The sequence below is a fragment of the Cadophora gregata genome, assembly GCF_030347475.1.
Source record: "Cadophora gregata isolate MNR1 chromosome Unknown scaffold_1, whole genome shotgun sequence".
Lineage (NCBI taxonomy): Eukaryota > Fungi > Ascomycota > Leotiomycetes > Helotiales > Ploettnerulaceae > Cadophora > Cadophora gregata.
The window spans coordinates 329,418-354,959 of record NW_026695924.1 but is presented as its reverse complement, the minus strand read 5'-3'; the positions used below and the strand labels follow the sequence as shown (position 1 = coordinate 354,959).

The 25,542-nt window shown below is 48.0% G+C and overlaps 10 protein-coding genes across 10 annotated transcripts; 4 read left to right on the top strand and 6 right to left on the bottom strand.

Moving 5' to 3' along the window:
- Positions 1 to 1,755: 1,755 nt before the first annotated feature.
- ONS95_000092 (uncharacterized protein) lies at positions 1,756 to 5,263 on the bottom strand (the record flags this gene model as incomplete). The annotated part of the gene is made up of 4 exons (XM_058493230.1): positions 1,756 to 1,921; positions 1,973 to 2,227; positions 2,302 to 2,358; positions 2,409 to 5,263. 4 exons carry the CDS (start codon positions 5,261 to 5,263, stop codon positions 1,756 to 1,758), a joined length of 3,333 nt encoding a protein of 1,110 aa, XP_058363430.1.
- Positions 5,264 to 5,629: 366 nt separating this feature from the next.
- On the top strand, positions 5,630 to 10,012 carry ONS95_000091 (uncharacterized protein). The gene is made up of 6 exons (XM_058493229.1): positions 5,630 to 6,194; positions 6,318 to 6,449; positions 6,501 to 6,673; positions 6,917 to 7,161; positions 7,290 to 7,719; positions 7,856 to 10,012. Exons 1-6 carry the CDS (start codon positions 5,925 to 5,927, stop codon positions 8,208 to 8,210), a joined length of 1,605 nt encoding a protein of 534 aa, XP_058363429.1. The 5' UTR covers positions 5,630 to 5,924; the 3' UTR covers positions 8,211 to 10,012.
- ARP4 (NuA4 histone acetyltransferase subunit) lies at positions 8,498 to 10,012 on the bottom strand (the record flags this gene model as incomplete). Its single annotated transcript, XM_058493228.1, has 2 exons — positions 9,896 to 10,012; positions 8,498 to 9,846 (listed from the first exon to the last, which is right to left on the bottom strand). The coding sequence occupies exons 1-2, from the start codon at positions 9,948 to 9,950 to the stop codon at positions 8,498 to 8,500; spliced, it is 1,404 nt and encodes a 467-aa protein (XP_058363428.1). The 5' UTR covers positions 9,951 to 10,012.
- Positions 10,013 to 10,587: 575 nt separating this feature from the next.
- ONS95_000089 (uncharacterized protein) lies at positions 10,588 to 11,904 on the top strand (the record flags this gene model as incomplete). The annotated part of the gene is made up of 3 exons (XM_058493227.1): positions 10,588 to 11,072; positions 11,119 to 11,603; positions 11,747 to 11,904. The coding sequence occupies 3 exons, from the start codon at positions 10,588 to 10,590 to the stop codon at positions 11,902 to 11,904; spliced, it is 1,128 nt and encodes a 375-aa protein (XP_058363427.1).
- Positions 11,905 to 13,849: 1,945 nt separating this feature from the next.
- Positions 13,850 to 15,098, bottom strand: ONS95_000088 (uncharacterized protein; the record flags this gene model as incomplete). Its single annotated transcript, XM_058493226.1, has 4 exons — positions 13,850 to 14,157; positions 14,217 to 14,646; positions 14,702 to 14,941; positions 14,988 to 15,098. The coding sequence occupies 4 exons, from the start codon at positions 15,096 to 15,098 to the stop codon at positions 13,850 to 13,852; spliced, it is 1,089 nt and encodes a 362-aa protein (XP_058363426.1).
- Positions 15,099 to 15,487: 389 nt separating this feature from the next.
- ONS95_000087 (uncharacterized protein) lies at positions 15,488 to 16,095 on the bottom strand (the record flags this gene model as incomplete). The annotated part of the gene is made up of 4 exons (XM_058493225.1): positions 15,488 to 15,499; positions 15,553 to 15,743; positions 15,792 to 15,837; positions 15,895 to 16,095. 4 exons carry the CDS (start codon positions 16,093 to 16,095, stop codon positions 15,488 to 15,490), a joined length of 450 nt encoding a protein of 149 aa, XP_058363425.1.
- A 127-nt stretch (positions 16,096 to 16,222) lies between these two features.
- ONS95_000086 (uncharacterized protein) lies at positions 16,223 to 16,915 on the bottom strand (the record flags this gene model as incomplete). Its single annotated transcript, XM_058493224.1, has 1 exon — positions 16,223 to 16,915. The coding sequence occupies one exon, from the start codon at positions 16,913 to 16,915 to the stop codon at positions 16,223 to 16,225; it is 693 nt and encodes a 230-aa protein (XP_058363424.1).
- A 434-nt stretch (positions 16,916 to 17,349) lies between these two features.
- ONS95_000085 (uncharacterized protein) lies at positions 17,350 to 19,332 on the bottom strand (the record flags this gene model as incomplete). The annotated part of the gene is made up of 6 exons (XM_058493223.1): positions 17,350 to 17,650; positions 17,705 to 17,977; positions 18,029 to 18,162; positions 18,212 to 18,812; positions 18,890 to 19,139; positions 19,192 to 19,332. 6 exons carry the CDS (start codon positions 19,330 to 19,332, stop codon positions 17,484 to 17,486), a joined length of 1,566 nt encoding a protein of 521 aa, XP_058363423.1. The 3' UTR covers positions 17,350 to 17,483.
- Positions 19,333 to 22,134: 2,802 nt separating this feature from the next.
- ONS95_000084 (uncharacterized protein) lies at positions 22,135 to 24,229 on the top strand (the record flags this gene model as incomplete). The annotated part of the gene is made up of 4 exons (XM_058493222.1): positions 22,135 to 22,607; positions 22,659 to 22,797; positions 22,854 to 23,104; positions 23,158 to 24,229. 4 exons carry the CDS (start codon positions 22,135 to 22,137, stop codon positions 24,227 to 24,229), a joined length of 1,935 nt encoding a protein of 644 aa, XP_058363422.1.
- Positions 24,230 to 24,272: 43 nt separating this feature from the next.
- ONS95_000083 (uncharacterized protein) lies at positions 24,273 to 24,935 on the top strand (the record flags this gene model as incomplete). Its single annotated transcript, XM_058493221.1, has 1 exon — positions 24,273 to 24,935. The coding sequence occupies one exon, from the start codon at positions 24,273 to 24,275 to the stop codon at positions 24,933 to 24,935; it is 663 nt and encodes a 220-aa protein (XP_058363421.1).
- Positions 24,936 to 25,542: the final 607 nt, after the last annotated feature.

The window sequence follows — 25,542 nt, the reverse complement described above, 5'->3', positions numbered from 1 at the left end:
GACAGTGGTCGATAGGGAACCCACAAATCCATGCATGCACGAGGCCGAATAAATACAATATATGAATTGAATGCACATTAAAGACCAGGCCGCGATCATTCAATCGCAAATTACTACTTGTAATTGGATGATGGGCCATCCATATGCGCTCCGGTGCATAATTACCACTCAGGGATGTTCCCGCCGTATGCATGCATGCTGCATACTGACCAAGCTAGATTTTGCAGCTGTCAACACTCGCTTAGGCAGCTGTTCCGATGCGCGCCGCAATGAGCTAATGAGATTCGCTGTTTATCTCCTAATGTATTGATCGATGGGGATCTGGAGATTGGTCAGCTCGTGAACTTTTAGCAATGGAGCATTTGTTCAAAGGTACACAATGTCATGTTTCGCGCTCGAGAGCCAGAAAGGTCAGATCGCTGTGCTGCAGCAGGCTGTCTAGCTTCTGCGCTCCTAAGCAACCAACATTAGAACAGTACTGGACAGATCAAGAAAACTTTTACCTTACGGAGAGGATTTAGTGATATGTAGTGCAAACATGATGTACTCTTACTCCGCACAACACCAAATCATAATCACAATCACAGTAACACAAATCAAATTACATGGAAGGCGATGAGTTTATGATTTTTCATTCATTAACCTGTCTTGTCTCAATGACAGTACATGCGGTGACCCCCTTCATCATCGCCAAGTACGAAGAAGCTAAGAGGAAAGAGGAAATCGATTCGTCATGCATAGCCATACCATAGCATCAAGTGACAGCGCTCCAGTACTGTAGGACGGATCAGCTGCGAGGGTTTGCTGAGGTGGCGTATGAACTGAACAGAAGGACAGTGCTCCAGTCCGAACGGGACGGATCAACTGAACCAGGTGTTTGAGTTGGCGTTTGGATCGAAGGGTCAGCGCTCCTGTCGTGAAGACGGATCAAGCTGAACCTGACTATCGAAACCAGTTTGGTGATGAGAGGAGGGAATGGCGCTCCAGTCGTTTAGGACGGAACCAGCCAAACCAAGGTGGTTATCGATGTGCTGTGTGGAGAGAAGGGATGCTCCGATCCTTATTGGACGGATCAAACCATCAACCAAATTATGAACGTGCTGCATCGACAATTTATCCAACCATCTGAGTGCTTTAACACTCTCCTCTGCAGTCTTCTCAGTGAAATTAAAGCCCTACAGCGCCTCGTCCGCATCTAAGGACGGTAAAATTAATGCACGATGCTCGGATCGCATCATCGTCATCATTCAAGAAACCCAGCCCCATTTTTTTTTTTTAAAAAAAAAGGCCAGATGTTAATCGAATCTGGCCTCAAAACGCCAATACATATCATACAGAGTGTACACTCGCTGTGCCTCTCAAAGCAGAACGCCTGCTGTGATGGCCAGCAACCCCAACGCCGACAGATGCGATGGGATACAGAAAATGCGGAAAATGATCCTCCAACGCCGGGAATGCTCGCTCGGAAGTGTATCGCTCGAATTTGAGTCGGTCGGAAGTTTGTTGATTGAAAGGCGTTGCAGTCCAGAGTGTGATGTGAAACATGTTTACAAGAAGGGAAGTTGTGTATGATCAAGTCTTGGAAAGTGTGTTCGCTTGATTGGCTGATGTATGATCTCATGCAGTGCATGAGAACGAAGGTCCTATTGTGGAAAGAAGCGGGAAAGGAGTCGTAGGATAGTAGTCGTAACACGTCGCTGTGTGGTGTAAGAAAGAGGGGTGCAGCACTTCGTGGCCTGGGCTTTGGTGGAGGCTTTAGGCAAACGATGCTTGGGGAGCACTGGATCCGCCATCACCAAAGCCACCATCGCCAAAGCCGCCATTTCCGAAGCCACCACTGCCAAAGCCTCCATTACCAAAACCGGTATTGTTGGTTGGGTTGTCACCTGGCTTCATTGTACCGTTAAGCATTGGGCAAAGCCTAAGCGAATTAGCAAGAGCACATCATGCAGGATTTCAAAGTAAACTTTACTTCTTGTTGGTCTTGATATGTCCAGCTTGACCACAGTTGGCGCATTTTCTGGTTGTTCCAGCAGGCTTTTCAATGGAAGGAGCGGGAGTAGAGGAAGGCGATAGCATGCCCGCAGACGCTGATTTCGAGCCCTTGGTCTTCGACTTTGGTCCCTTGGCGATACCACCTTTGACTCCGTCCAAGTTTCCCTTGGCGCCCCAGCGATGCTTACGGCGATCTCTGTTGACGTTCAGACGCTTCAATTCTGCTTGAGCTCTGCTGTCTATTAGCACTGGCTCCTGAAAACAGAAGGGGAAGAGGAGAAAGGAATGAAGTGAGAAAGTACTTGCCTTGCGGCCATAATCCGATCAGCCTCAGGGTCACCTGTGGGCTCCCACTTCAAAAGGCTAACAAAGTTAGCATGATTATGCAGTGTTACTGGGGATTGTGGACCTACTCAACATCTGCCATCTCAATTTCAGTGCGGCGCTTCAGGTACATGTTAATAACTTTCTGATCGCGGATGACCTCCGTGACTTCCTCCAGCTGTCCATATTGATTCTTGGTCGATCGGGTGATTCTCAGAACTCTCTCTAGAGTGTCCTCGCTGTAAGTGCTTTCGTCATCATCAAATGCAGGTGTGGCCATAGATCGAGGTGTCTTGGCTGCAATCGATGCTTCTTCCTCAGGAGCATCTTCATCCACCTCCATCTCATCCTTCTCAGCCTGATCTGATAAAGTGTTCTTCTGACCATTCCAAATTCGCTGGATGCCACCACCATATAGATCTTGTTGGACCTTCACATTGTATCCGTGGCCGTTATTCGCCTTTGGATCAAGAGCAACTCTGGCAGCTGCAGTTGACAGTTCGCCCTCCTTGATACCCTCGAGGTAACCACCCTTCATGGAAGTCTTAATCATGCTGATTCCAAGCCCACAGCCAGTAGGATCTCCTGCACCATGTAGCTCCAACATCGCCTTCTCTTGTGCGGCATCGCAAAAGGCTTTAGTGGTGTTCCAAGGTGCGAGCTTCTGCTCTAGACTCTGGTTTCGAATCTCTCCAGCATCTTCCACATCTTCCTTATCGAGAGTATAACCGGCATCGACAAGATGGCATGCTCCGACTTGCATGGCATCCAGGGCACAAACCTCTTCAGGCTTGACCAGTGTGCGGACAAAAGACTCATCCAGTGGACCTTCGGTGGGCTTGACGTTGTACACCTTACCGACCTTATCATAGATTAGGAAGTCTTTGACCTTTTGTCTGTTCTGCGACTCTGTAGAATCTGCAATGTGCTCCGTGATCTCTCTGAGAGAAACTTCCTGACGCGGATTGTGGCGCATCTTACGGAAAGCAACCATCTTCATTCTGTTCTTTCCAGCATTAGTGACTCGTCTGGCATGAGGACCAGGAATCTCCATCGCGGGCAGTTGTTGACCAGCCACGAAAAGGTTGTCAATGTTACGAATATGCCAGGAAGAGCCGTTGACGCCAGTGCTCGATCTAACAACTAAGAAGTCGGTGCTCTTTGGGTTGTGCTTGAAGATGGGGGCTCTATACATGGCATTGTGGATAGTACGAACAGTCTCGCCAGGGTCGACAGTTCCGAAGATCGAGAATGGAGATTTGTCTTCTGGGAGGAGGATGGTGGTATCACCGACGCGATCATCAAACTTAGCAGGCTCCTTCTGATCATCAGCATCCTTGCGTCGATAATAATTGATGATACGATTTCCCATGCCGAAGTTGGAGAGAACGGTAGGGTACTCTTCACAGTACTCAATTAGAGTAGCAGTCGCGTAGTAATCGGACAGGGAGAGATCCTTGGTTTCCTTGAAGGCTTGTTCGGTTGTCAGGGTTCTCATTTCTCTCTTCTTTCTCATACCAGGCTTAGAGAAGTGAATATTTTGATGAAGGAATTTGCCAAGCTGCAGCTGAGGTCGGTGGTATGTCCGAGCCTGGTGGTCATTGAGCTTGACGTGGTAATAGGGCCATGCCAACTTCTGAGCGGGAAGAGAATGCTCAACAGTGATGTTACCGACTGTAGCTCTGACCTTGCCATGATTGTTCTTTAGATGAGAGTATTCGTCGTCATTCGAGATGTTGAATCGCTGGTTGAGGGAAGCTTTGATATCCTTCGGAGCTCTCTTACCCAGACCAAGGCATCTACGCTTGGCCGAACGGTCGACCTCCGAGATCTCAACGAGGAGATGGGGGTCGTTAAGATCTAAAACAACGCGCTTGGCTACCTGGGCAGTCATTCGCTCGAAGTTATCGAAGTTTGGCATTGGGAAACGTGGCTTGAATACAAATTCGTACTCGGCGTTGCGCTTCGTTGCAGGACCCAAGAACTCTCTCTCCCACTCGTCCTGAGGTTCCTCTTCCTCAACTGGGGCAGGAACCAAAGCCGGAGCATCAACGACGTCAAAGTCGGCACAGATGATGTCAAGGTCAAGAATACTCTTGCCTCCAACTCTATCGGTAATAGGAGAATAATCGAACTCATCGTCACTGTCCTCTTCTTCATCTGAGTCTTCCACAATTGAGACAAGTCCCTTTGCCTCATCTTCTGCAATGCGAGTGTATTTGTCGCTCTGGGCTGGGCCGGCGGTACGGAAGAGCTTCTCCTGGTCAGGGGCGATGTTCAAGCTGACCTTGGTCGGATGTAGTGGCTTGGGTGGCTTCTCCGGTGCTCGCGCAACGAAATGCGATGGGTGTGGAGGGAACAGCTTGTTGAAGTCTAGAACAGCATCCTTCTCGTATTCTGGCCAGTTCTCAGTAAGGTATGCTTCGATCTCAGCTTCACCCTTAGGCATGCCATCCTCCTCATCTGCGGCGAACTGGTCTGGAAAGTTAAGGGCGCGGAGGTCGACAAACTCAGGTTCAGGCGCGATAGAAGGTAGAGTGAGTCCGACATTGATACGCGGTTCTGAAGCAATTGTAGGCTGTGTATCTGGCTCCTCGAATTCGAAAGGTGAAGAAGCGCGCCCACTCTCGCCGAACAGATCATCGTCATCGTACTCATCGTTGCCCGTGGCGTCATCTGTCAGTCCAGGCGCGTCGTCCATCTTCTCCCCACTAACATCCTCCTCCTCTGGCAGATCGTCATCGCTGATATCCTCGAAATCTTCTGCGTCGTCGGCCTTGTCACCCAGGTCGAGAGGACGGTTCATGTCGAAGAGACCTTGGGTTTCTTCATCTTGATTGGTACTCGATTGGGCAGCAAGAAGGGCGTTCAAGTTGCGTGAGTCTTCTTCTTCTTGCTTCTCCCAGTCCGTGTCCATAAAGGACGAGAAATCTGGTTCCGCCATTGCGCGCTCTTGCTAACCTGTAGCGGAGAGCTCGCAGATGTCGTGTCTGTTCAGGTTGGGTAAGGAGTTCGCAGAGGGTTGTTCTTGTAAAGGTCGATGAGGGAGGGTCACTGCGGTGCGCAAGTCAAGCTCTCGTTGACCGTGGCGTCGAAGTTGTGGGAGGGAGTTGTATGGGGGGCCAAAGGAGCGTGGTTGAAGAGGCTGAAGTAAATTGTAGGCGGGGAGGAGATTCTAGGTTGGTCGCGGCGAGGCTGATATGCTTGGCGCGCATATGATGCTTGGTGATCCCTAATGATCACGTGACGCGTCGATCTCAGTCGCCGACGTCAACTTTCAACTTCAGCTTCCAGATTTAGGTAAAACTTCTCAAACTATTGGTCTTGCTTGATTTGTTGCAATTACGGGTTTTCTGTCTTACTAGGCTTTGCTACCTGAGAATTATCAACGGGTTACGTGAACCTGCGAAGATGTATCGAACCCGAGCTTACCGCCGTGTTGTACAGCATCGTCTGATTTAGCTTCTGCTGATCCTGGCCCACGAGAAACAAGGCCCATAACTCCCATCTTCAATATTTAGGTGACAGTATCAGATTCTCACTTTACCAACTGGGCGGGCGTTGATCATCCAAATCACCCCACTTTTCTCATTCACATATTCCAAATGCACCCAAAACTCCCCTCTTTAAAGTCCTTCCATTATCATCCTCCTCCCGACCCCTCCGGAGATTCCCATGTCATGGCTACCACCTCCTTATACCCTCTTTCAATCAAAGAAGATCTGAGGAAACAGTTTGTAGGAAAGTCTATCAAAGATGTAGCCGTTCCTGCTGCTGTGCTTGATTTAGGGAAGGTTAAGAATAACTGTAATCGGATGTTGGAGGCTGTTGAATCCTTGGACTTTAGCTGGAGAGCTCACATCAAGACACACAAAGTATGGAAACTTCTGCATTCTCTTAGCCTGGAAAATGAATTGTCTCCTAATATTCACCTTTTCAATCAATCGCAAGCGCTCTATTCAATGTCCCTATGACGAGATTCAAGCTGACGCTCACAGACAACCGAACTTACAAGGCTTCAAGTAGGAGAAGGTCCTGGTCCAGCAAACATCATAGTATCAACCCTCGTAGAGGCAGAGCACATAGTTCCCCTTCTCCAAGAATACAAATCATCTGGCCGAGCTGTCGATGTGAGTTCCATCCCCCACTTTTGTTTGTAGGAGACCAGCTAACCATCATAGCTTCTGTACTCCTTTCCGATCACTCCATCAGCAGTTGAGCGTCTTGCTCTCATTTCCGAAGCCCTTGGACCGAGGGGTCTATCTTTGATGGTTGATCATCCAGATCAATTGCCAAATGTTACTGCACTCCATGAGCTCAGCGGAAATGCTCCATCTGTATTCCTAAAGATCGAGTATGTTGTATTAACCTTTACCATAAGCTTATTCAAGCTTCATTTCCTGTTTCATTCCGGTGCCGCGTCCCTGCTTTCTCCTGCCTCTCACTGTCTTGAAAGAGTCCGCTTGCATACTAGCCTGTTTACTCACTTATGTCCAACTCAATTCATAGCTTATAACCCTTTGACCTCCATTCATTACTTTGCCAACTCTCCACCTCAGTCTCTGGTTGAATAAACATCTACTAACGAACCTTTCAGCATGGGCGGTCACCGCGCCGGCGTTGCTCCCCAAACAACCGCTTGCACTACGCTCATCGCCTCCCTCCTAGAACTTGAGAAAGCCGGCACTCTCAACCTCCTAGGTCTCTACTCTCACGCAGGTCAATCTTACTCCTCGTCAGGCGAATCCGATGCTCTTGACTTCCTACGTCAAGAATTTGAGGCTCTGCTCGTAACAGCTATAGAATTACGGACCGTGTCTCCTTCCCATCCACTTGTGCTATGTAAGTCAAAACCAGAAATATTGGCCCCATCTCCTGGTATCACATTCATCACAACACTGCTTTCTCACAAAGAGCCCATGTCAGGGTAGTTTGCCCCAATCCCAAACCCTACTGACGAGTTCCTCCAGCCGTCGGCGCCACCCCAACCACAACCTCAATCCGCAACCTCCTCCTCACGCACCCGCCACCAGATTCCAGATCCCCATCCTCCCCCCTTCCCTCCACCCCAAGCCAAGAAGCCATCTCCGCCCTGCGCGCCACCATCTCCCTCATCCGATCCAGCGGTCTCACCATCGAAATCCACGCCGGCGTCTACCCCACGCTCGACATCCAACAGCTCGCCACCCACGCTCTTCCCACAACCGGTCCACACGCGATGCTCACCTGGAACGACCTAGCATTTACCGTCGTAGCGGAAGTGGCTTCGATTTATCCTGGGAGAGGCAAGAATGGAACGCCGGAGGTGCTGATCAATGCGGGGATTATTGCGTTGGCGAGGGAGCCGTGTAAAGCGTATGGGGGGTTTGGGATTGTGAGTGGGTGGGGGAGGGAAGGCGTGTATGTATTCCCTTTTCTGTTTCTCTATTCCGCATCTTTCAACCTCCAACCTCCAACCCACCTAGCCTCACCTCACCTCAACTCGTTCCCTCGACCCCCTGCCCCAAACCCAACTAATGTCTCCTCCCTCCTACAGACACACACCCCTAACCAGTCCCGAACTTCACACCGGCTGGACGGTCGGACGAATCAGTCAAGAACACGGAATTCTCGTCTGGACTTCCCCTTCCTCAAACCCAAACAACTCAACCGAAAGCAGCACAACCGAAACCAGCACAACCGAAACCAGCACAACCGAAACCAGCACAACCGAAACCAGCACAACAGAAAAGGAAAGCAAGATCCCCGAAGAAGAAATGTTACACGTAGGACAGAAGATCAGGATCTGGCCGAATCATGCTTGTATTACTGGCGCGGGGTTTGGCTGGTATCTAGTTGTTGATGGCGGGGATGAGATTGTGGATGTTTGGCCGAGGTGGAGGGGGTGGTGAGTGAGAGGAAGGGACGATTCCGATGATGGAAAGAGCTAGGAAGGAAGATATCTGCTAGAGATACGGAAGTAAGACTCAAATGCATTTCATTCCATTTCATTTTACTTTTCTTGTCTACAGAGCCAGATGGTATATCAGTCTAGCAAGTTCAACGCCCTACGCCAGCCACTCCACCCACCCAACCCCATTCCATCATTTCAATACCAACCTAGCAAGCAGACTAAGCCCTCGCAAGTTTTGATCCTTCCCTAACAAGTGCTTTTTCCAACATCTTCATCAACCAGTACTCACTTACACCTCTTTTCTACGACGCTTGAACCAAACTCAGCGTACTCTGCTTTAGAAATCCACATCTGATGGAACGTCCCCAAGCTGCCCAAGATACTTCCTCCAATCCAGCTACCAAAGCGTCTCTCCGTAGTTAATCCAGCAGCTTGGACCTTGATCCTCGTACCAGGGTACGCGTTCATCAGTTCATTGTTCAGACGATCTCCAAACCCGTTGATCAGCGTCGTGCCTCCAGTGACAATGATGTTCGCAAGAAGATGCCCTCTGAGATCAACATCCACAGCACCAATGCTCGCCTTGATCATATCAATAATAGTCTGTGACTGGGTAACAGCCGCCTCACCAGGGACAGAAAGAGCGGCTTTGGCGTCCCATAGTCCCTCTGCGACTTGGAAGCGCTCTACACCCCACATCTGGTTGTAACCATCTGGCATCTCGAATACGCGACCTGGTTGTGAGCGGGCGAAGTCGAGATTGCTACCTCCAGTCTGATTCTGCATGTTCAACCTGCCGGGGCCAGACCATGTCTGCACAACTGACTCCTTGAACTCGGTAAGAACACGCTCTTCTTCCAATGCTCGGAAGCTGTCTGTAGCCGTCTTATCGTATTTGCGGAATACAGCCTGGGCTGGCGCACCTGCATCAACTGCCGTCTTGGAGGAGACCATGAAATGCGGTACCAGCTCAATCTTTGGATCCTGGCTGTTGAACATAGCGCGAAGTTGTGAAGAGAGCCAATTTCCGCCGAGATGCGATCGCTGCACGGATTTCTTCAAGATGAGTCCATCATGTATACCGAGAACAGACGCCGTCGAAGCACCGACGTCAATAACCAGCGCGGTTGCCTTTCCCCCTCCAAACGCAGCCATGACACTGTTCCTCGCTAGCCAGAACGCAGGACATCCCCAGCTCTCCATCGCAATCTCAATAGCCTTCTCGCGATTCTTCACTGTATTCCATGCCGTCTCGGTCATCAGCAGCGGATGCTCTTCCAGCGGTTTCTCGTTATCTTCAACCCCCTCCATCTGCACATCCATATCCTTAACATCATCATTCAGGCCATTCGTCCGTGGATCCGCCTGCTTGAAGCTCGTGAGTCGTGATGTAATCGCATATTCCCATAATTGTGTAGCCGTGTCCCAATCCTCCACTATGCCCTCCTTCGACATCGGGTTCCGGATCTCGAGATGGCTGAGCGGGTTGTGGATCGCATCGTCGCCGAAAACGAACTTGCCGCTGTCTAGCACGCCGTAATGTGAATTGAGGAAGGATTTCGGCGAGTCTTCTCCTGCGAAGCCGGCGCGAACGCTGGAGTAGCCTGGGTCGAGAATGATTGCGGATACTTCATCTGTAGGTGGATGTTAGAGCTGTCTGGAGGGGTGGATGGGGCCAATTACCTCCACCGTAGACATCTGTGGGTTGCATTGAAGAGTTGAGGGGTTGAGATGCCATCTTTGCAGCTGGCGATGGGGAAGAGAGGAGGGTTCGAGGGTTGTGGTGAGAATAACTTCAATTGTCGCGTTGTTGAAGTTCGAGACGCGAGGCTCTGCGGCTGATGGATGTTCACGATTACGGTCGGCGATTAACACCAAAATGGCAGTTCTTGCTTCCACTCTCACCATCTCCTCGCCAGGTCTCCGATAAACATTCGGAACATACTCTTTTCTCACAAATGGCCAATATTATATACGGTAGTCCTTTTGTACTCTTGTATATCTCTCAGGCTCAGGTCAAACGGTTTTGTCCTTCAAAGTTTTCCGAACTTATACTCCACTGGTTTTGCTCTTCTTAGATCTGTCACAGGCTCACAGCCCGAAAAGTTATGAGCTGCGAACATTGTACTATTGTCAGGCATGTTCCTGAGACCAATTAATGAAACTCGCAAACCTTCCTTGCCTATCTCTTCGCGTAGTCGCTGTAGCATATGCAGATCAGAGGCTGATGAGGTACCATCTTTGGATATGATCGTCCTCAAGGGCTTGAACCTCTCCTGCCCTCCTTACCTTTCAATCTCGTTCCTTCTTTCATTTTCTCTTTCTATGATATTTTTACAAGTAATTAAGCAACACAACTCTTGCATACAGCTATCATGGACATTTTGTTCGACCCCAAGCAATGGTATCCATCACCAGATCGCGTTGTGTCACCAAGACCATGGTTTCTCCCGTTGACATTGTCAGCCTGTATCGGCTCAACGATGCTGCCGCGAAAAACACGCGTTGCACTCGCAGTTCCCGCTCTCAGTCTCCTTGCCAGTCAAATTCGGGTGTTTTCAACAGGTGACAATGTCAAAGACTTCAGTCGAGCTTCATTCATATTCGGCTTCGTGCTCAAATTCATTGACTTTGGGATCCTAAAAAGGGATGGAGAGGTTTACAAGGTCAAGAATCGAAACGCTTCAATCAAGAAGATTGGAAGCACCCAAGAATTGCAGTATGTTGCAGCCATTGACGGGAAAAAGTCAATCTGGACGAAATTCAAGGATAGTGCTGAGCTATGGCTCTTTACCCTGAGAGGTATCGGATGGAATTGGGAAGTGGGAGGAATCCCTGGGCGGCAACCACAATCTACCATGTATGCTCCAAGCTACATTCAAAGCCAAATTCACTAATAATTCCAGATACTTCCTATTCCGTACACTACTTCGTATTTTCGGCTCATATCTCGCCTGGGACATCTGCAAACATGCCATGGGACAATTCTCCTACATTCAATCCACCAACCGCGGATCTTTCTTCGATGAGCCCATCATCAACCAAGTAATCCTCACTTGGCTCCACCAACTCGAAGCATTCTGCTTCATCAACCTCCCCTACCAAATCGGCGCACTCCTCACCGTTGCTACCAGATTCCAAACACCCGAAGACTGGCCTCCTCTTTTCGGAGACATCTCGGATGGCTATCTGGTGAGTCGAGCATGGGGTCGAGTCTGGCATCAACTTCTTCGAAGACCACTTGGCATACTCACACCATATGCTCAGAGATGGCTTGGAGTCACTTCTAGAGGGGCGAAGCGTACCGTCAGCCTCTTGAGCTCCTTCACCATGTCAGGATTCGTCCATTGGTCTGGCGCGCTCAATTGTCCTTGGACGCCCAGCTCGCATGGTATGTTTACGTATTTCATCATGCAAGCTCCTATTGTCAGATTGGAGGACTATATTGTAGATTTGGGAAGGCAGAAGGGGATCAAGAGTAGTAGTAAGTTGACAAGGACAGATATGCCCAACAGCTGCTGATGGGTGCTGTAGCTTTGCTGAAGTGCATTGGTTATTTCTGGACGATCTCTTGGATCTCGTTTTCGATGAGGTATGCTGCAAGATACCAGTTCGAGCACGGAGCTCTGAGCGCTCATGAGCCATTCAAAAACAGTCTCATTGACATTCTTGTCGCTAAGCTCAAGAATTGATTCGTCTCAAAGCTCATATATATGGGATAACTGTGGTACCGGCATATGCTTTTATTTAGATATTCTTCAACAACTCTACCAGGAGCACGTATCGTTCATTGAACGCCAGTCACAGTGCCAGAAGGAACACACCGCGGCACGAGGACATCACTCAAATGTATTTCAACACTCGTCTAAGTCACACCTTCCGAACATCGTTACGGCTGTACTGGAGTAGTGGCCACACCCAAAAACGCATCACCCTCCCCAAAGTACAAAAACCACTTTCCTCTAAATTGCACCAACCCCTCGCTAAACACCACGTTATCCACCTGTCCACTAATCTCCCTCACATTCGTCGGCTGCAGCAACGGAGTCTCCAACCTCGCCAGCGGCGGCCCAAACGGATTGTTCACCGGATCAATCAACATCTCCCCCGTGCTATACTGCGTTGCCTTATATCCTCCCTGCCCAGTCGCCACACCATTATATAACTTCAACCACTTCCCATCTCTCGTCTTGACTGGTGGTGCAGCAGATTCCATCAGCGCTTGCTCCCAAACATTCAACTTCGGCGCCCAAACCGGCTGGTTATATGTCACATTCCAATGAATCAGGTCTGTCGAGTTCGCAAAATACAGGAACGAATCCCCGAAATGCATATGATACGTCCCATCCGGCTGTCTCTCATTCAGAATCGCACCGCTCTTGCTCCACCCCTGTCGCGGAACCCAGGAATTCAACGGATCCTGCCAGTTCCACAGCACGTCCGTGACATTCGGCAAGATGGGGCCATATTTGGTCCAATCCACGAGATCTGTCGAGGTAGCCAAACACAGCCGGGCAGTCGTCCCATCATATCCAGTGTACGTCATGTAGAATGTGCCATTGACTCTGATGACACGAGGATCTTCACAACCGCCGGGAATCTCATAAGGTTCAGTTGGCGTGACGACAGGCTTGTTATACCTCGTGAAATTGTACCCGTCGTTGGACCAAGCCAGACCAATCGTCGATGTTTTGGACGAGTTCTGAGCCCGATACAGTAGCCAGATTTTATCGTCTATGACAATTGCGGAGGGATTGTACAGATAGGCTGATTCCCAATTATTTGCTGGGTTCGGAGCGAGGATGGGGTTCTGCTCGTATTCCTTGAAGCCGAGTAGAGGGAAGTAAGGAGCTGTGTAGTTTGCCTCATTTTCTGTCGAGTCTTTTGTCACTTGAGGAACTGAATCTGAGGAATATACGGGATAGGTGCCATTGGTCGTAGCATTGAAGTTGGTAATCTGCGCAGCAATAATCTCGCTACCACCCAGCAGTAAAGCGGACAGAAGTTTCATATTGCGTGTCGGAGACATCGTGAGAGATTTTGCAAATATCAAGACTTGCTTAACATTGTGGACAAAGAAAAATTCTTGTGGCATTGTTTAAATATCAATCATCGACCGATGATGCCGTCCAACTGCTGATCGATTTCCTGATTGCCGTCCCATCTACAGAACTAGCCTACAAGGCCGAAAGAGTGCCATTGTCGTCATGGTCTTCGCTAACCAGTTGTGTCAGGTCCATCCGAACAGTGTTCGGATGGTCTTGAAATTGCCACTGTAGTTTCTGGTTCCGCAAGACCTTCCATTGGTGCCCGCCACAAGCTTTGCCAAACCCCGCACCTCACCATGGGGAAAAAGGGGTCCAATGAGTTTAGGGAGCTGTAAAAGCTGCAGATCTCGCTCAACATGAAGATCCGGAGCTCGGGAACCTGAATTTCAAATACTGGTCGGGCCGAATGTTTATGACAGGAGATGTCTGTTTATTAAATGATAGAAAATATTGTCCTTGTCTTACAGAACTTTCCATCTCAAGTAGTATTCCAGATGATGAAGAAGCTGAACTATTGTACATACGCCATCAGGCACTGAAGTATGGATCCAATTCGATGTGCTGACATCGATTTTCACAGCTACAGTGCCTAATCATAATGATTCGCAACCTTCAGGCCCTTGAACTCGAAAGAAGTGCCTTCTCGCTTATCAATGACCGTCTTATGATGGACATCCTTCACTCTTGCTCTCACATACTCCGTACTCGTCACTACCGGCTGATTAGGATCTTTATCTTCAGCAGTAAGAAGACCAAGAGGATAAAGTAGTGGTGATGGTACGGCTTTCATCGGTATGTTTTCACCTGGCCGACTGAAGTAAAGCAGGCCCAGACGCGGAATGTTGATTTGATCAGACGGCGGCGTGACAACACGATGGATCGTGGACTTGACGAACCCTACATGTCATAAATCAGTGACCGATCATCTCGTTGCTTCGCTTCAAGAGAAATCACACCTTTCGTCAAGAACGACAGAGTGTCCGCTGCATTACAAGTAATGCCCCCATCAACATGTTTCACATACTTCCACTCTCCTTCCGGCGTCCGAATCTGTAAGCCCGCAACATGCTGCGAGAAAGGTAAAGTCAAACTTCCAAAATCGGTGTGACCTCCTTTGGAGTAAGCCTGAGCAAGATCCCATTCTTTCTGAGTTCGGACATTGTATATCATGTATCGCAGATGGTCATCTGACAACTCATCGTAGGCATGGGCGTCGACGAGATAGTTCTCAGGTAGTTCGAGAATGATTGAGATCAGAACGAACAGCTTGCGGACTCCCTTCTCCCAGACCTCGCGATAGAAGCTGGGAATTTCGTCATAATGATCTTTTACGATCTTGTGTTTTGGTTCGTTTGCAAGCTCGGGTATTGCTTTTGGGATGATTAACTATTCAGCGTAAGCTAGACTTCACTCTCGCATTAACAAAGGGTTGAGGAGTCACCATCTCAATATTCTCCTTCACTCCCGTATGACCAACCCATCTCGAGTTCTCGCGATAACCGAAATACTCTCCTTCCGCAAACTTATATGGAACAGTACGCTTCTCTTCAAGCGGTTCCTTGAAGAAGGTATTGCCAATGCTGAACTGCCTCAGTACACGAGCATCATCAATTCCGATGTTTACGACGACCCAAAATCCGACTTTGGTAACGGCATCGTACAGCTGCCTTGCGAGTTCTTGCTTGTTTGCCCCTGGGTTCGTCAAAGCGGAATAAGTCGATTTTAACTAGTGGTGCCCACTCCAGATTCTCTGTTGTTGGTGCTGGTCGGCTCCATGGCTTGATCAAGGGCCGGTCATGAGCTTGGTATGTATGTTGATTCGTTGCAGAAGGTGCCATGACTGAAGCGATTACTATGCTGTATGACTTCAGCTGTTATGAGAATGATTTGAGTCTTTGAAAACTGAGCAAGTGTTTGTGGATATTGAATGAAATTAATTGCTCATTGCAATAATTTGTGCCATGCTGGTCGAGTCCGAGGGCTTCAGAAGCTGCTGACCGCTTTAGATGTCCTACCATACCTGTTTACTCAATCTTTCGCCAGATTCGCATATCTTGCGTGCTTCCTTTCTCTTCTAATCCATCACTGGGCGGTTTGGTTACACCCCTCACCCCACCTTTGTAGAGTGGGGTAAATTTCGGTTAGGAGTCAACATCTGTCTATGTCCACCGTCTTCAGTAAGCTGCACATAGTAGAAGGCATTATTACTGTAGCTCTTCTATCTCAATCATGCGAAAGTCTAGAAGTATTTCAGCGTCATCCCCAAATAAAAGAACACTCGACTCAACTAACCACCTTGATTGCTTGGATGATATTTGGATAGCCAGTATGAGAAAGGACCAGCGTCATCCCCGATGAATCATAATGCGTTTGTTGGGATGGGCTGTAAACAAACGCAAAATCAGTCGCAGTGAAGACTGTGAAATAATCACCGAATGGTCCTTCTGGTCTGTATGCTGTCCTTCCACGAAGGTCGGCTAAGTCTGTGTGGACTTAATATACTGGCACTGAAGGCAGGGTTTGAGACTAACAGGTGTAGATATAGAGATATGTGCCGAGATATGAGTTCCAAGTGACCTGGAAGTAGTGTTAAACTTCTTGAGTTCCGACCCAAGGGTGAGACTTGGTACTTACAATTCCTTGCGTAGATCCAGGGCCGAGAATAGCTTGCTGCTCCGTGGGATCGTAGACTCGATCTTTGGTAAAGTGAGTGCCATTCCAGTACTCATAACAATCTAAATCTGGCTGAGACGCATGTGGAACTCGCATCACATAAACACCATCGTAATACTTCGCTGTATTAGTTCCTCCGTATACCTCCGTACGTATACCCATCCGTCCAGTGCAAGGAGCTGCCCGTGGTCCCCATATTGAGGCTCACTTGCATTCCACATGTTTCTACAATCATGTTCAGCTCTGTTTGTGGCGCCTCATATTCTCAACTACTTGTTCAGATGACTACCTACTTTGAAGTACGCCGGCAAGTGGGATATGATCCTGAGACATCAACAACAGCAACACCAGCTCCAACAATCATATCCTTCCCATTCGGCCGGAAATTCTTCAAGAAATACAAGATTCCCTTCGTGGACGAGCCGGGCAGTGCGATCACATTCGTGAGTCCCATTCCGTAACTGGACTCCGGCGTCTCATCATCGAAGTAACCACAAAATATCTGGGCGTTACCATTTCTATCAAGATTGAAATCCGTGATATAGCGCGGGTCTGACCTAGCATAAGCTGCCGAGTTTGCATGGAGCAGAAGACAGGGAGGAGTTTGGTAATAACGGTCATGAGCGGAGCCATCACCGCAGATCAGTGTATCGCCGTACGTGTTGATGTTGACGCTCCCAACGGTTCCTGAGAAGCCGAGGTCGCGAATGTCTTCTGTGTTGGTGCTGGTGACGTTTCCGAGGAATTCGGTCGAAAGCGACATTGAGGTGATGGCAATTGGAAAGACCGCTGGTGCCATTACGTTGTTGAGGCCCTGCAGAAAGATGATCAAATTCAAGTACGAATCATTGGAATTTTTTGAAAAGAAGTTTGATACCTTGAGACAAGTAAACGGGGCTTGAAGGACGAGAAAAGCCGTCGATTTCAACATCTGTACCAAAAGCGGCTGCAGCTCAGCAAAGACTATCCCAAAGCAGTCCATCTTCGAGTGCCGTGTGAACTTCAGAAGTTCGTCGTGTTCATCAGCAGTATGGCTAACAATCTTTTTTAGCTGTATATCTATGTTCCATCAGAGCAGGTATGGATGGCCCTGAGCTGTTGTGTCGCGATGAAACGATCATGGCGATCCGTGCAAGTGTTGCCGTGACACTAGGCGCATGTCACTAATAGGAACCAAACTCTATGTTCAGGATTTTTGAACCATCCGAAAAGTGATGATATCGCATTAGATCACGCCGAATGGAAAGGTCTGATAAAAGAAGAGTACAGCGATTTGAGTCAGTTTGCCTTTGTAGAAGTAAGAGATGATCAGCTGTAGCAGGATGAAGGGAGTAGGCCATTCCCGCCAACGTCACGTGCGAAAAGTTTCGGAAATACCTACCTTAGCTATAGGTACACGATGGATGTGCCAATTCCATTTGTTTTTATTGATCTACATACTAAAGCTTGGGAAGAAGAAATCATCTTTCTCATTGTGCCGAAGACTTGCCTATGTCTCGCGCATGTGGATGCGGTTAGCAGGATTACATATGAAAATGTCGTACGTCTCCTCATCGAAGAACGACTTTGCAGCCCTGAGCGTTAGATAGAGTAAGCGCCAGGTGCTGTCGTTCAGTTCCCGGTATTTCTAATTCCGTTCCTGGGACAAGTCTTATATCCGGAAACTCCTGGATAATCCGTACAATCGCACAGGAAGCAAGCATGAGCCCAAAATCCTCTGGTTTCACTTATTCAGCCCTTGCATTTGAGACAAGAAATGAATTGAACTTACTACCTAGACAAAGTCGCGGGCCACCATTAAATGGAAGATAGGCCCAGCCGATGCTAGCAAGCTCCGGGCCGTTCCACCTCTCAGGTCGGAACGCCAAAGGATCAGGTCCAAAAAGATCCTTCCGCCTTTGCATGTGGTAAACTGAATATGCGACAGGCATACCTTCTCGAACTAGAAGTGGCGAGCGGCCATCTGGACCACCGCCGACAGGGAGAGTAGTCGTCTTCCTGCAAAACCGGATATTAATCGGAGCTGGAGGATACAATCGAAGGGCTGTATATTCTTGTCAGCAAGTGCGTGACTCTCAGAAACACATGTACTGACTTTCCTGTAGGACGTTATGCAAGTATGGCATTCTCTGGATGTGCGCTCTGTTGATGTCTTTTTCACACCCAACAACATTTTCGATTTCTGAATGGAGAGTCTTTAGTGTGGCTGGGTTTTGTAGGAGGAGATGACTATATTTGAGGTATTAGCACTGCTTCCAGAATGATTTCGTCTACTAACAATGCGTAAGACAGCGTTGCAGCTGTGGTATCTCGTCCAGCTATCAGCACATTCAACGCCTGATCACGAACGATTTGCAGGTCCTGGTTCTCGCGCTGGAGTTCTGAGATAAACGAACTACTCTTAGAATCGCCTGGGTTTTGCATATCTCGCTGCAGAGCGTCTACGACGAATTGGAAGGTGTAATTTTTGATTGTTCCACAAGCCTTGAGGAAACCCGTGGGACGGTACAAAAAGTACAAGCCCCCAAGTCGAGCTCGCGTGCCAGTGACGAGAGAAGCTTGGTCGAAGGCCTTCGAAAACAAATCGCCAATTTCGTGCTCGAAGCTTTCAACTGGTTGACCCAATATCATTGCTATGGTTGTGTCAAGTGTCAGTCTATAGAATATTGGCTGAAGGTTTGTCACTTCAGTGGAGGCGTTCAGTCTTTCTATCAAGGCTTCTAGATGCTCGTGAAAGCCTTTTAAACTATGGTACTGCATCCGCATGAATTGCCGCCTTAGAATGTCCCGTGATCGTTTCCAGGCAGTACCGTCCTGGGTGAATATCCCATCACCGATCATCGCTTTCATGGCCAATGTGCGAGGTCCGAGATGAAAGTCTGACAACAGTTATGATAAGGCTAAGACGCCAGGACGCTCGAGCCTACGGACTGAGGAGAACTTTTTGGTTACTTACCTTCAAATTGTGTACAAAGTAATGCCTCGATATTCTCGGGATCCTGCGTCACATAGCCGGTGCCTCCAAGGATTTTGACTTCAGCAGTTGAGCCCAACTGATCTAGATGTTCAGTGAAGAATGCAAGAAGCTTCCCATCTCGTTCTGCTTTAAACCCATCATTCAATATGTCGAGTGCAAGCGGCCAATGATAGATGAGCTTAGCTGGTGAGGGTTTGCAACCATTTCGCTTACCGAACTCGGCATCGTGCTATATTCTTCGTTCAACAAAGCTCTTCACATCCTTTCATAACTAAACGTACATGATACTTGATAGCACTGCGGGCGTAAAGATATACAGTGCAAGAGACGATCACGAGGAAGGCTAAAAGTATCGATGGCCGCAAAACCGCGAAAGTGATCGCTAAGTAGCCTGAGATATGAAATGAAGTGCTGGTAGACATTTCTTGCTAGCTTTGAGCAAAGAATAGAGAAATGCATAGTATGTATGAGATTGAAAGGAGAAAAGAGGAATGTCTTTGTGAGTGAGAGGCCCCGAAGTCCTCGAAGAACAAAGAATAAAGGACAAAATCCTCCCTTTTTCATGAAGTCCACGGACCCTTGTTGATTCGTATTCAGGATGTACGAATTGAGATGAAGTATAGGAATCTCAACATATACATGATTTTGTCCCATGTAATGGGTGTTTGTACGCAGAGAACACAGAAAAACGCATCTTGGTATAGAGACTTAGGTTGTAAGCGGCAGTCATTCTATTTGTGACAAGCATTCCGAGCTATATATTTATGCTAGGAGACCCTGAATCTGAGATAGCGTGGTTTCTCGTCATAGAAATCCTCTTCGAGCCCATAACTAAAGTCGATTAGACGCGGCCATGTATACCAAGCCTGGGCTAATAATTGTTGTGGCCAAAAATCGCAGTTGGTTAGCTTCTAACCCACGTAGATGACGACCATTATTTTCCAAGAGAATTTTGGCTTCAATTTATGTTGTGAATATATTGGAACTACCAGTCGGACTAGAGAAGCTGCCTGACTTTTTCGGTGTAGTGGTTCAGGCTCTAAATTGATCGACCTAGTTCAAGTAGATTAAGATGATTATTTTCAGGCGAAGTCGCTAGCAATTGAAGTTTCCTCCTTCCTCCTTTTTTCCCTCTGGACGAAAAAGTGCCTCAAGCCACAATCGAGCCATATTCTCGCTCCTGCTTCGTTCTCAAGAGTCTACGTGGACATTACAATGCGAAGGTAGACGAGTTCATCTCAGCTTCGACAAAGTCAATAACTCGATACCGCCAACTATTCCTTAAGAATACAAATTATCATTCCGACAAGGTTTTCAGTGACAATTCACTCTATTTTCAGGCTCACAGACCCCCGAAAATTGTCTAACAGCAGCTGCAACCCCACTATTACGAGCGAAATCCATTCAGATAGTACTAGCGATCTGTATGGTTTCAGGGTCCTGGAATACCTTGCAGACCAGGCTCTATCAAATCTGAAGAGGCGATACATACCATGGAGGTGGTATTAGGGAGGTTTTTGAGGCTTTCTATTGGCTTTTGACAAGATAAGCGAGATGATTGAATTTGAACGGAACTACAAAAATCCACTTTATGAGGAAGGATTCCAGTCTCGCGAGCATTTCGTTATTTGCATCTGGAATTATGAAATGCTGAAGAGGAGCAAAAACTTGCTCGATTATACAGAAGCGGCAAAAGAATTATGCAGAACCAGACGACAGGCAGCTGCTCAGTCTGAGTCAATGACCCAGCGGGAAACGACTTCCACGCCAGGTATCATTGAAGTCAGCAGCCGGCGATCTTCCATTACTACTTTGGTAGCAGACTCAGTCTGAGAACCATGTGGGCTATTCATAGGACCACTGTGAATAAGTGGAGATTGCAATTGTTCTGGGAACAATTATTTCATACTTATTTCTCCATGAGAAGAGGTATAAGATCAGCCGCTGTCCAATCACACAGGCACAGCTGCGGGATACAATTTGTCAACTGTCCAAATAGACTAATCCTGAAGAGTACAACAAATTGTACCTAACCGATAAAGTCCAGGAGTCTATGGTTCATGGATCAGGAAAAGCGACAGGGCATGCGGACAAATTCCCGGGACAGGAAAGATCCTACTACCGTACATGTCGTTTCCGGTAATTGTGACATTGCTCTCGATCGTTCTTCAGCATCGCAAATCTCTAGTAGGCTTCCAATGAATTGTAATTGAGAGTTTGAAACTCTTATTCTTTTTTTCATTCTTTTACGCGAATAAAAAAATAATAACACCTGAAACAATTACGATGAACTACACTCTTTAGCAGGATTTTGTCTAGTCTATGCTCTTCCCCACCCCTTAGTGAACAAATCCCACGCCCTTGTTATGTGATATCTTGAGATTTGCTCAATCCGCTTATTTATATCGAAGTACTTGTGCCTTAGGTACTCCCTCTCTTGTTGTGAAGGTGTTGGGGTTTGGCCGCCCCAGTGCCTCTTTACTTTACTGCTTGCTAGGCTGGTTTCAAACAGGCCAGTTCATCCTGTCTCAATGCCGCCCAGCCATCTGAAAGAGTGTGGTTGGCCATGGCCTGCTAGGGGGCCTGGGGGCATCGTTAACGCCAGGGGCCAGGTAAATGTTTCACTAGCTGCGGGCAGCCGATTAAATATGAGCGATCACTGGTCGTAAATCAAAATACATAACGAGAGAGAAAAAGGACGAGGCTCTCAGTTTCGAATGTCCGATATGAATTACAGTCATAAATAGACATTACTTGTCCCACAGCTTCAATTGCGGCTTGCCGGATAAATTCAACGAGCTTTGAATTTTCCTTCCACGCCTTGGCAGCATTGCTGAGGACACTTTGGTCTGCCTAAAGAGCACTTTGAACACCGCATGCCATGCATGGAGGGAAAGCCCTGTTGCAGCAAAGCGCCTGGCCGTGCAGAGCTGCACCACACCAGAGACACTGTTTCTGCATCGGGGCGGGACGGATGTGATGCTTCCCCGATACACAATGTACATCAAGAGGCCAGCCGCCCGCTGGCCTCCAAAGTGTTGACCCAGCAAGATAAAAGGGGCTGTGTCTCGCAGGTCCGCAAACACTTCAACTCTGTTTATGGAGTAGGCCTCATAACCTGTGCTATCTCCACTCGTTCCCTCCTTTGCCATCGCACTAATCACACTCTGTTTTCTGTCACAAATATCCAAGCGTGGAATTATTTGCACAAGTTCGCTTAAGGTATGGCTGATCCTTTCTCTGTTCTAGCAGGTGCAGCTGGACTAGCCGATGTTTGTATTCGGCTTGGAAAGTTCTTAAAAGATGCCAACCATGGGTTTCGAGTCGTGGATCAAGAGTTGGAAGACCTTCTCAGAGAGATCACTTCTTTACAAACAGTTAATGCGTCCATCGATGAGCTACTTAGAAGGAGTTATGCAGATGGGTCCACTACCGCAACAAATCTCAATCTTCAGCAGATTCTCGATACAAACTGGCAAGCAACCAGTAGTACTTTGTCCAACTGCCAGCAAATTGTGGAGCGAATCGAGACAATATTGAAAGAAGTTGTAAATTCTGGAAGTGGAAAACACATCAAGCGTGATCAAATACGCAAGTGGCTGAAGCAACAATCACGCGAGGAGGAGTTGGACACCCTACGGGGAAAACTCAGGCAATATCAGCTTGCATTACAACTCAGTCTTTCAGCAGTCGGGATGTCAGGTTTCTCGTTTCTGATCCTATGAAGAATTTGGCTTACATCTACCAGAATTGACTTTCGCACTTCGCAGCAAGCCTCCCGCAATGCTCACTCGGACCTATCCGCCTTCATTCAGAATCTTGGCGCTGGTTTGCAAACGAAGATAGAATCCCTGGAAAGCATTGTGAATCGAACGGCTGACAAAACTGTAAGTGAAGAGACTTCAACCAAGCTATAGAGCAATAGAAAGTATTGACCTGCAAGCTTAATTCCGTGATCGAATCAGCGCAAGAAGTGATGGCTTTGCCACAAGCACACACACATTTCTTCACACCGCAAACCGTCAGCAGTAACTTTACTGGACGTGAGGAAGAGCTCAAGGTCTTGAAAGATTATCTTTCTCCCACTTCAGCTGCGATTCCAAATCAAGTACAGAAAAGATTTGTAGTCTTTGGTCTTGCCGGCTCGGGCAAAACTCAATTTTGCTGCAAGTTCGCGGCCGACAATAAACAAAGGTAGGGACAGTGAAAAATCAGCTCGCTTTATGGGTTATTGCTAACCCTCTCAGCTTCTGGGGCGTATCTTGGATCAATGCAGCCTCCAAGAAGCACGCAGAACAGTCGTTTTCAATGATTTCCACAATTGGAAAGGTTGCGCCGAGTCAAACCGCTGTCAAAAGTTGGTTTTCGAGTCTTGGTCCAGAACGGCCATGGCTGCTCATCGTTGACAACGCGGACGACGAAAGTTTTCCTACCCAGGATTGTTTTCCTGACAGCACTTCCGGTACTATTCTCATTACGACCAAGAACCCAAAGCTCAAGACACAAGGAACCGTTGGACCTCGTTATTTTTTTTTTCAGGGACTGGACGAGCGGAACTCTGTTGAATTGCTGTTGAAAACGGCGGACGAGCCAAAGCCATGGATATCTACTTCTCGCCACTCGGCACAGGTCATTGCTGAGGCACTGGGGTACCTACCTCTTGCACTTGTACATGCGGGGACAACGATTCTCGAAAACCTATGCACGCTGGAAACATACCTTGACTACTTCGACAAAACCTGGGATCGAATTCGCCACATCAAGAGATCGAATGCCACCACCCCGATTTCGGACATAGAAGCAACCATTTACAGCAGCTTTGAAATTATCTACGATCACATTGCATCCAAAAAGACCGTGGCTTCTGAAGATGCTCTAGATCTACTGCGCATGTTTTCTTTCTTAGATCGTCAGCAAATCAAGATAGACATATTCTTGCGCGCAGTATCGAATCCAGGGTTGGAAGCGTCCGACGAAGAAAGGCAAGAGAAAGAAAGGAAAATGTATGGAGTATTGATTCCCCAGCTTACTCCCACGCAAAAGTTGAAGACACTTGTCCTACGCACTGTTGCCCTTCTTTCTGAGCTAAATCATCGCCCTGTCCTGCCAAAGATATTTTCCGAATCGGAAAATTACTTTGCAATACGGTTGAAACAGGCACTCAGTGAACTATGTCGTTTGTCACTAATCTCGGCAAATTCTTCCTCAGGTGATTCCTACTCGATGCATGCGACAGTGCATCTATGGGCAAGGCAGAGGCCGGAAATGACGCTTGTCGAGCAAGCGGTTTGGTGTCATGACAGCAACCATTCTCTCTAAGGCTATCTTGCTCCCACCATTAGGCGACACGGAGGAGAGCGAGATGTTCCGCAGAGATTTGCTTCCACACGTCCGTCATGTTCAACAAGTTGAGCGTACAATTCAGACAGCGTTTCTCAGGAATAGAGAATCCAGGCCTAAAATTTTGCCAGCATTGGTCGCCCCCGTGACCCGCGACCGACTTCTTCAGCTTACCAAGTTCAGCGTGGTCTACACACAAGGACACCAGCTCGAAGAAGCCGAGATATTGCAAAAATATGTTGCAGAAACTGTGATTAAATGGTTGGGCAAAGAACACATCAAATCGATCAATATCATGCGGCTACTATCATTGACATACTGGCAGCTTGCACAGGTGGACAAGGCTGTTGAACTTCAGAAGCAGAGCTTGGATGCGTGCCACAAGCTTTTCGGCCCAGATCATCCGGAAACCTTGAAGATCATGCACAGCTACGGCTCTGGTCTGTGGCTCCAGGGCCGAATCATCGAAGCACTTAGGGTGCTTACGATTGCTGTCGATGGGCTGAAAGTAACCATTGGGGGTGATGACATTGAAACTTTGAAAGCTATGAGTTGGTTGGGACGCGCGATCAGCAAAGATTTTGGATTTACGGAAGCTGTCAGAATTCAACATGAAGCGTTTGCTGGTCTGAAGACCAAGCTTGGTGCCTCCCATCAACGACACTGGAGGCTATGGACAATCTAGCTATGGCCTGCTTCGACCGAGCTGCCTATCGTGAGGGCCGACCGGGAGATATTGACCGTGCTCTTGAGATACAGACAGAGGTTTTCTCCAAGCGTGTCGAGAAGCTCGGCAGACAACATTATCACACGCTCTGGGCTGCTCTGAATCTAGCACGTGTCAAGGCTGTCCGTGGTGAAGTTGACGAAGCGCTAGCGATATTTTTGCCTGGACATAAACAGGTAGGAAGGGATCTGGGAGAAACCCACTTCATATACCTCTTTGGAGAACTTCATCATGGCCGCATGCTCATGTGTGGAAAAAGATACAATGAAGCAGAACAAATACTGTCGAGAGTGGTGGATATTCATCGAAGAGATCGACGGCATCATCCGGACCGCCTACTCGCAATGTTTTCCTTGATAAAGTGCCGTAATGTGCTTGGCACGGGTGAAACTGCGATTCTTCTAAAAGATCTGATTGAAGGATCAAAAGCAGTGTTCGAATCTGACGATCACCCGGCCGTCAAATATCTCCTGGATGGCCAAATTCTGTCGAAGGACACTAGCGAGCTTTTGTTATGAAGGGACATTGAGAATTCTTCATTTCGTCTCACCAACTTCGCTCGAGA

Coding starts and splice junctions, on each gene's coding strand:
- ONS95_000091 (XM_058493229.1), top strand. CDS start 5,925: ATGCACCCAAAACTCCCCTCTTTAAAGTCCTTCCATTATCATCCTCCT. Junction 6,450..6,500: donor CATCTGGCCGAGCTGTCGAT/GTGAGTTCCATC, acceptor TAACCATCATAG/CTTCTGTACTCCTTTCCGAT. Junction 7,162..7,289: donor TTCCCATCCACTTGTGCTAT/GTAAGTCAAAAC, acceptor GAGTTCCTCCAG/CCGTCGGCGCCACCCCAACC.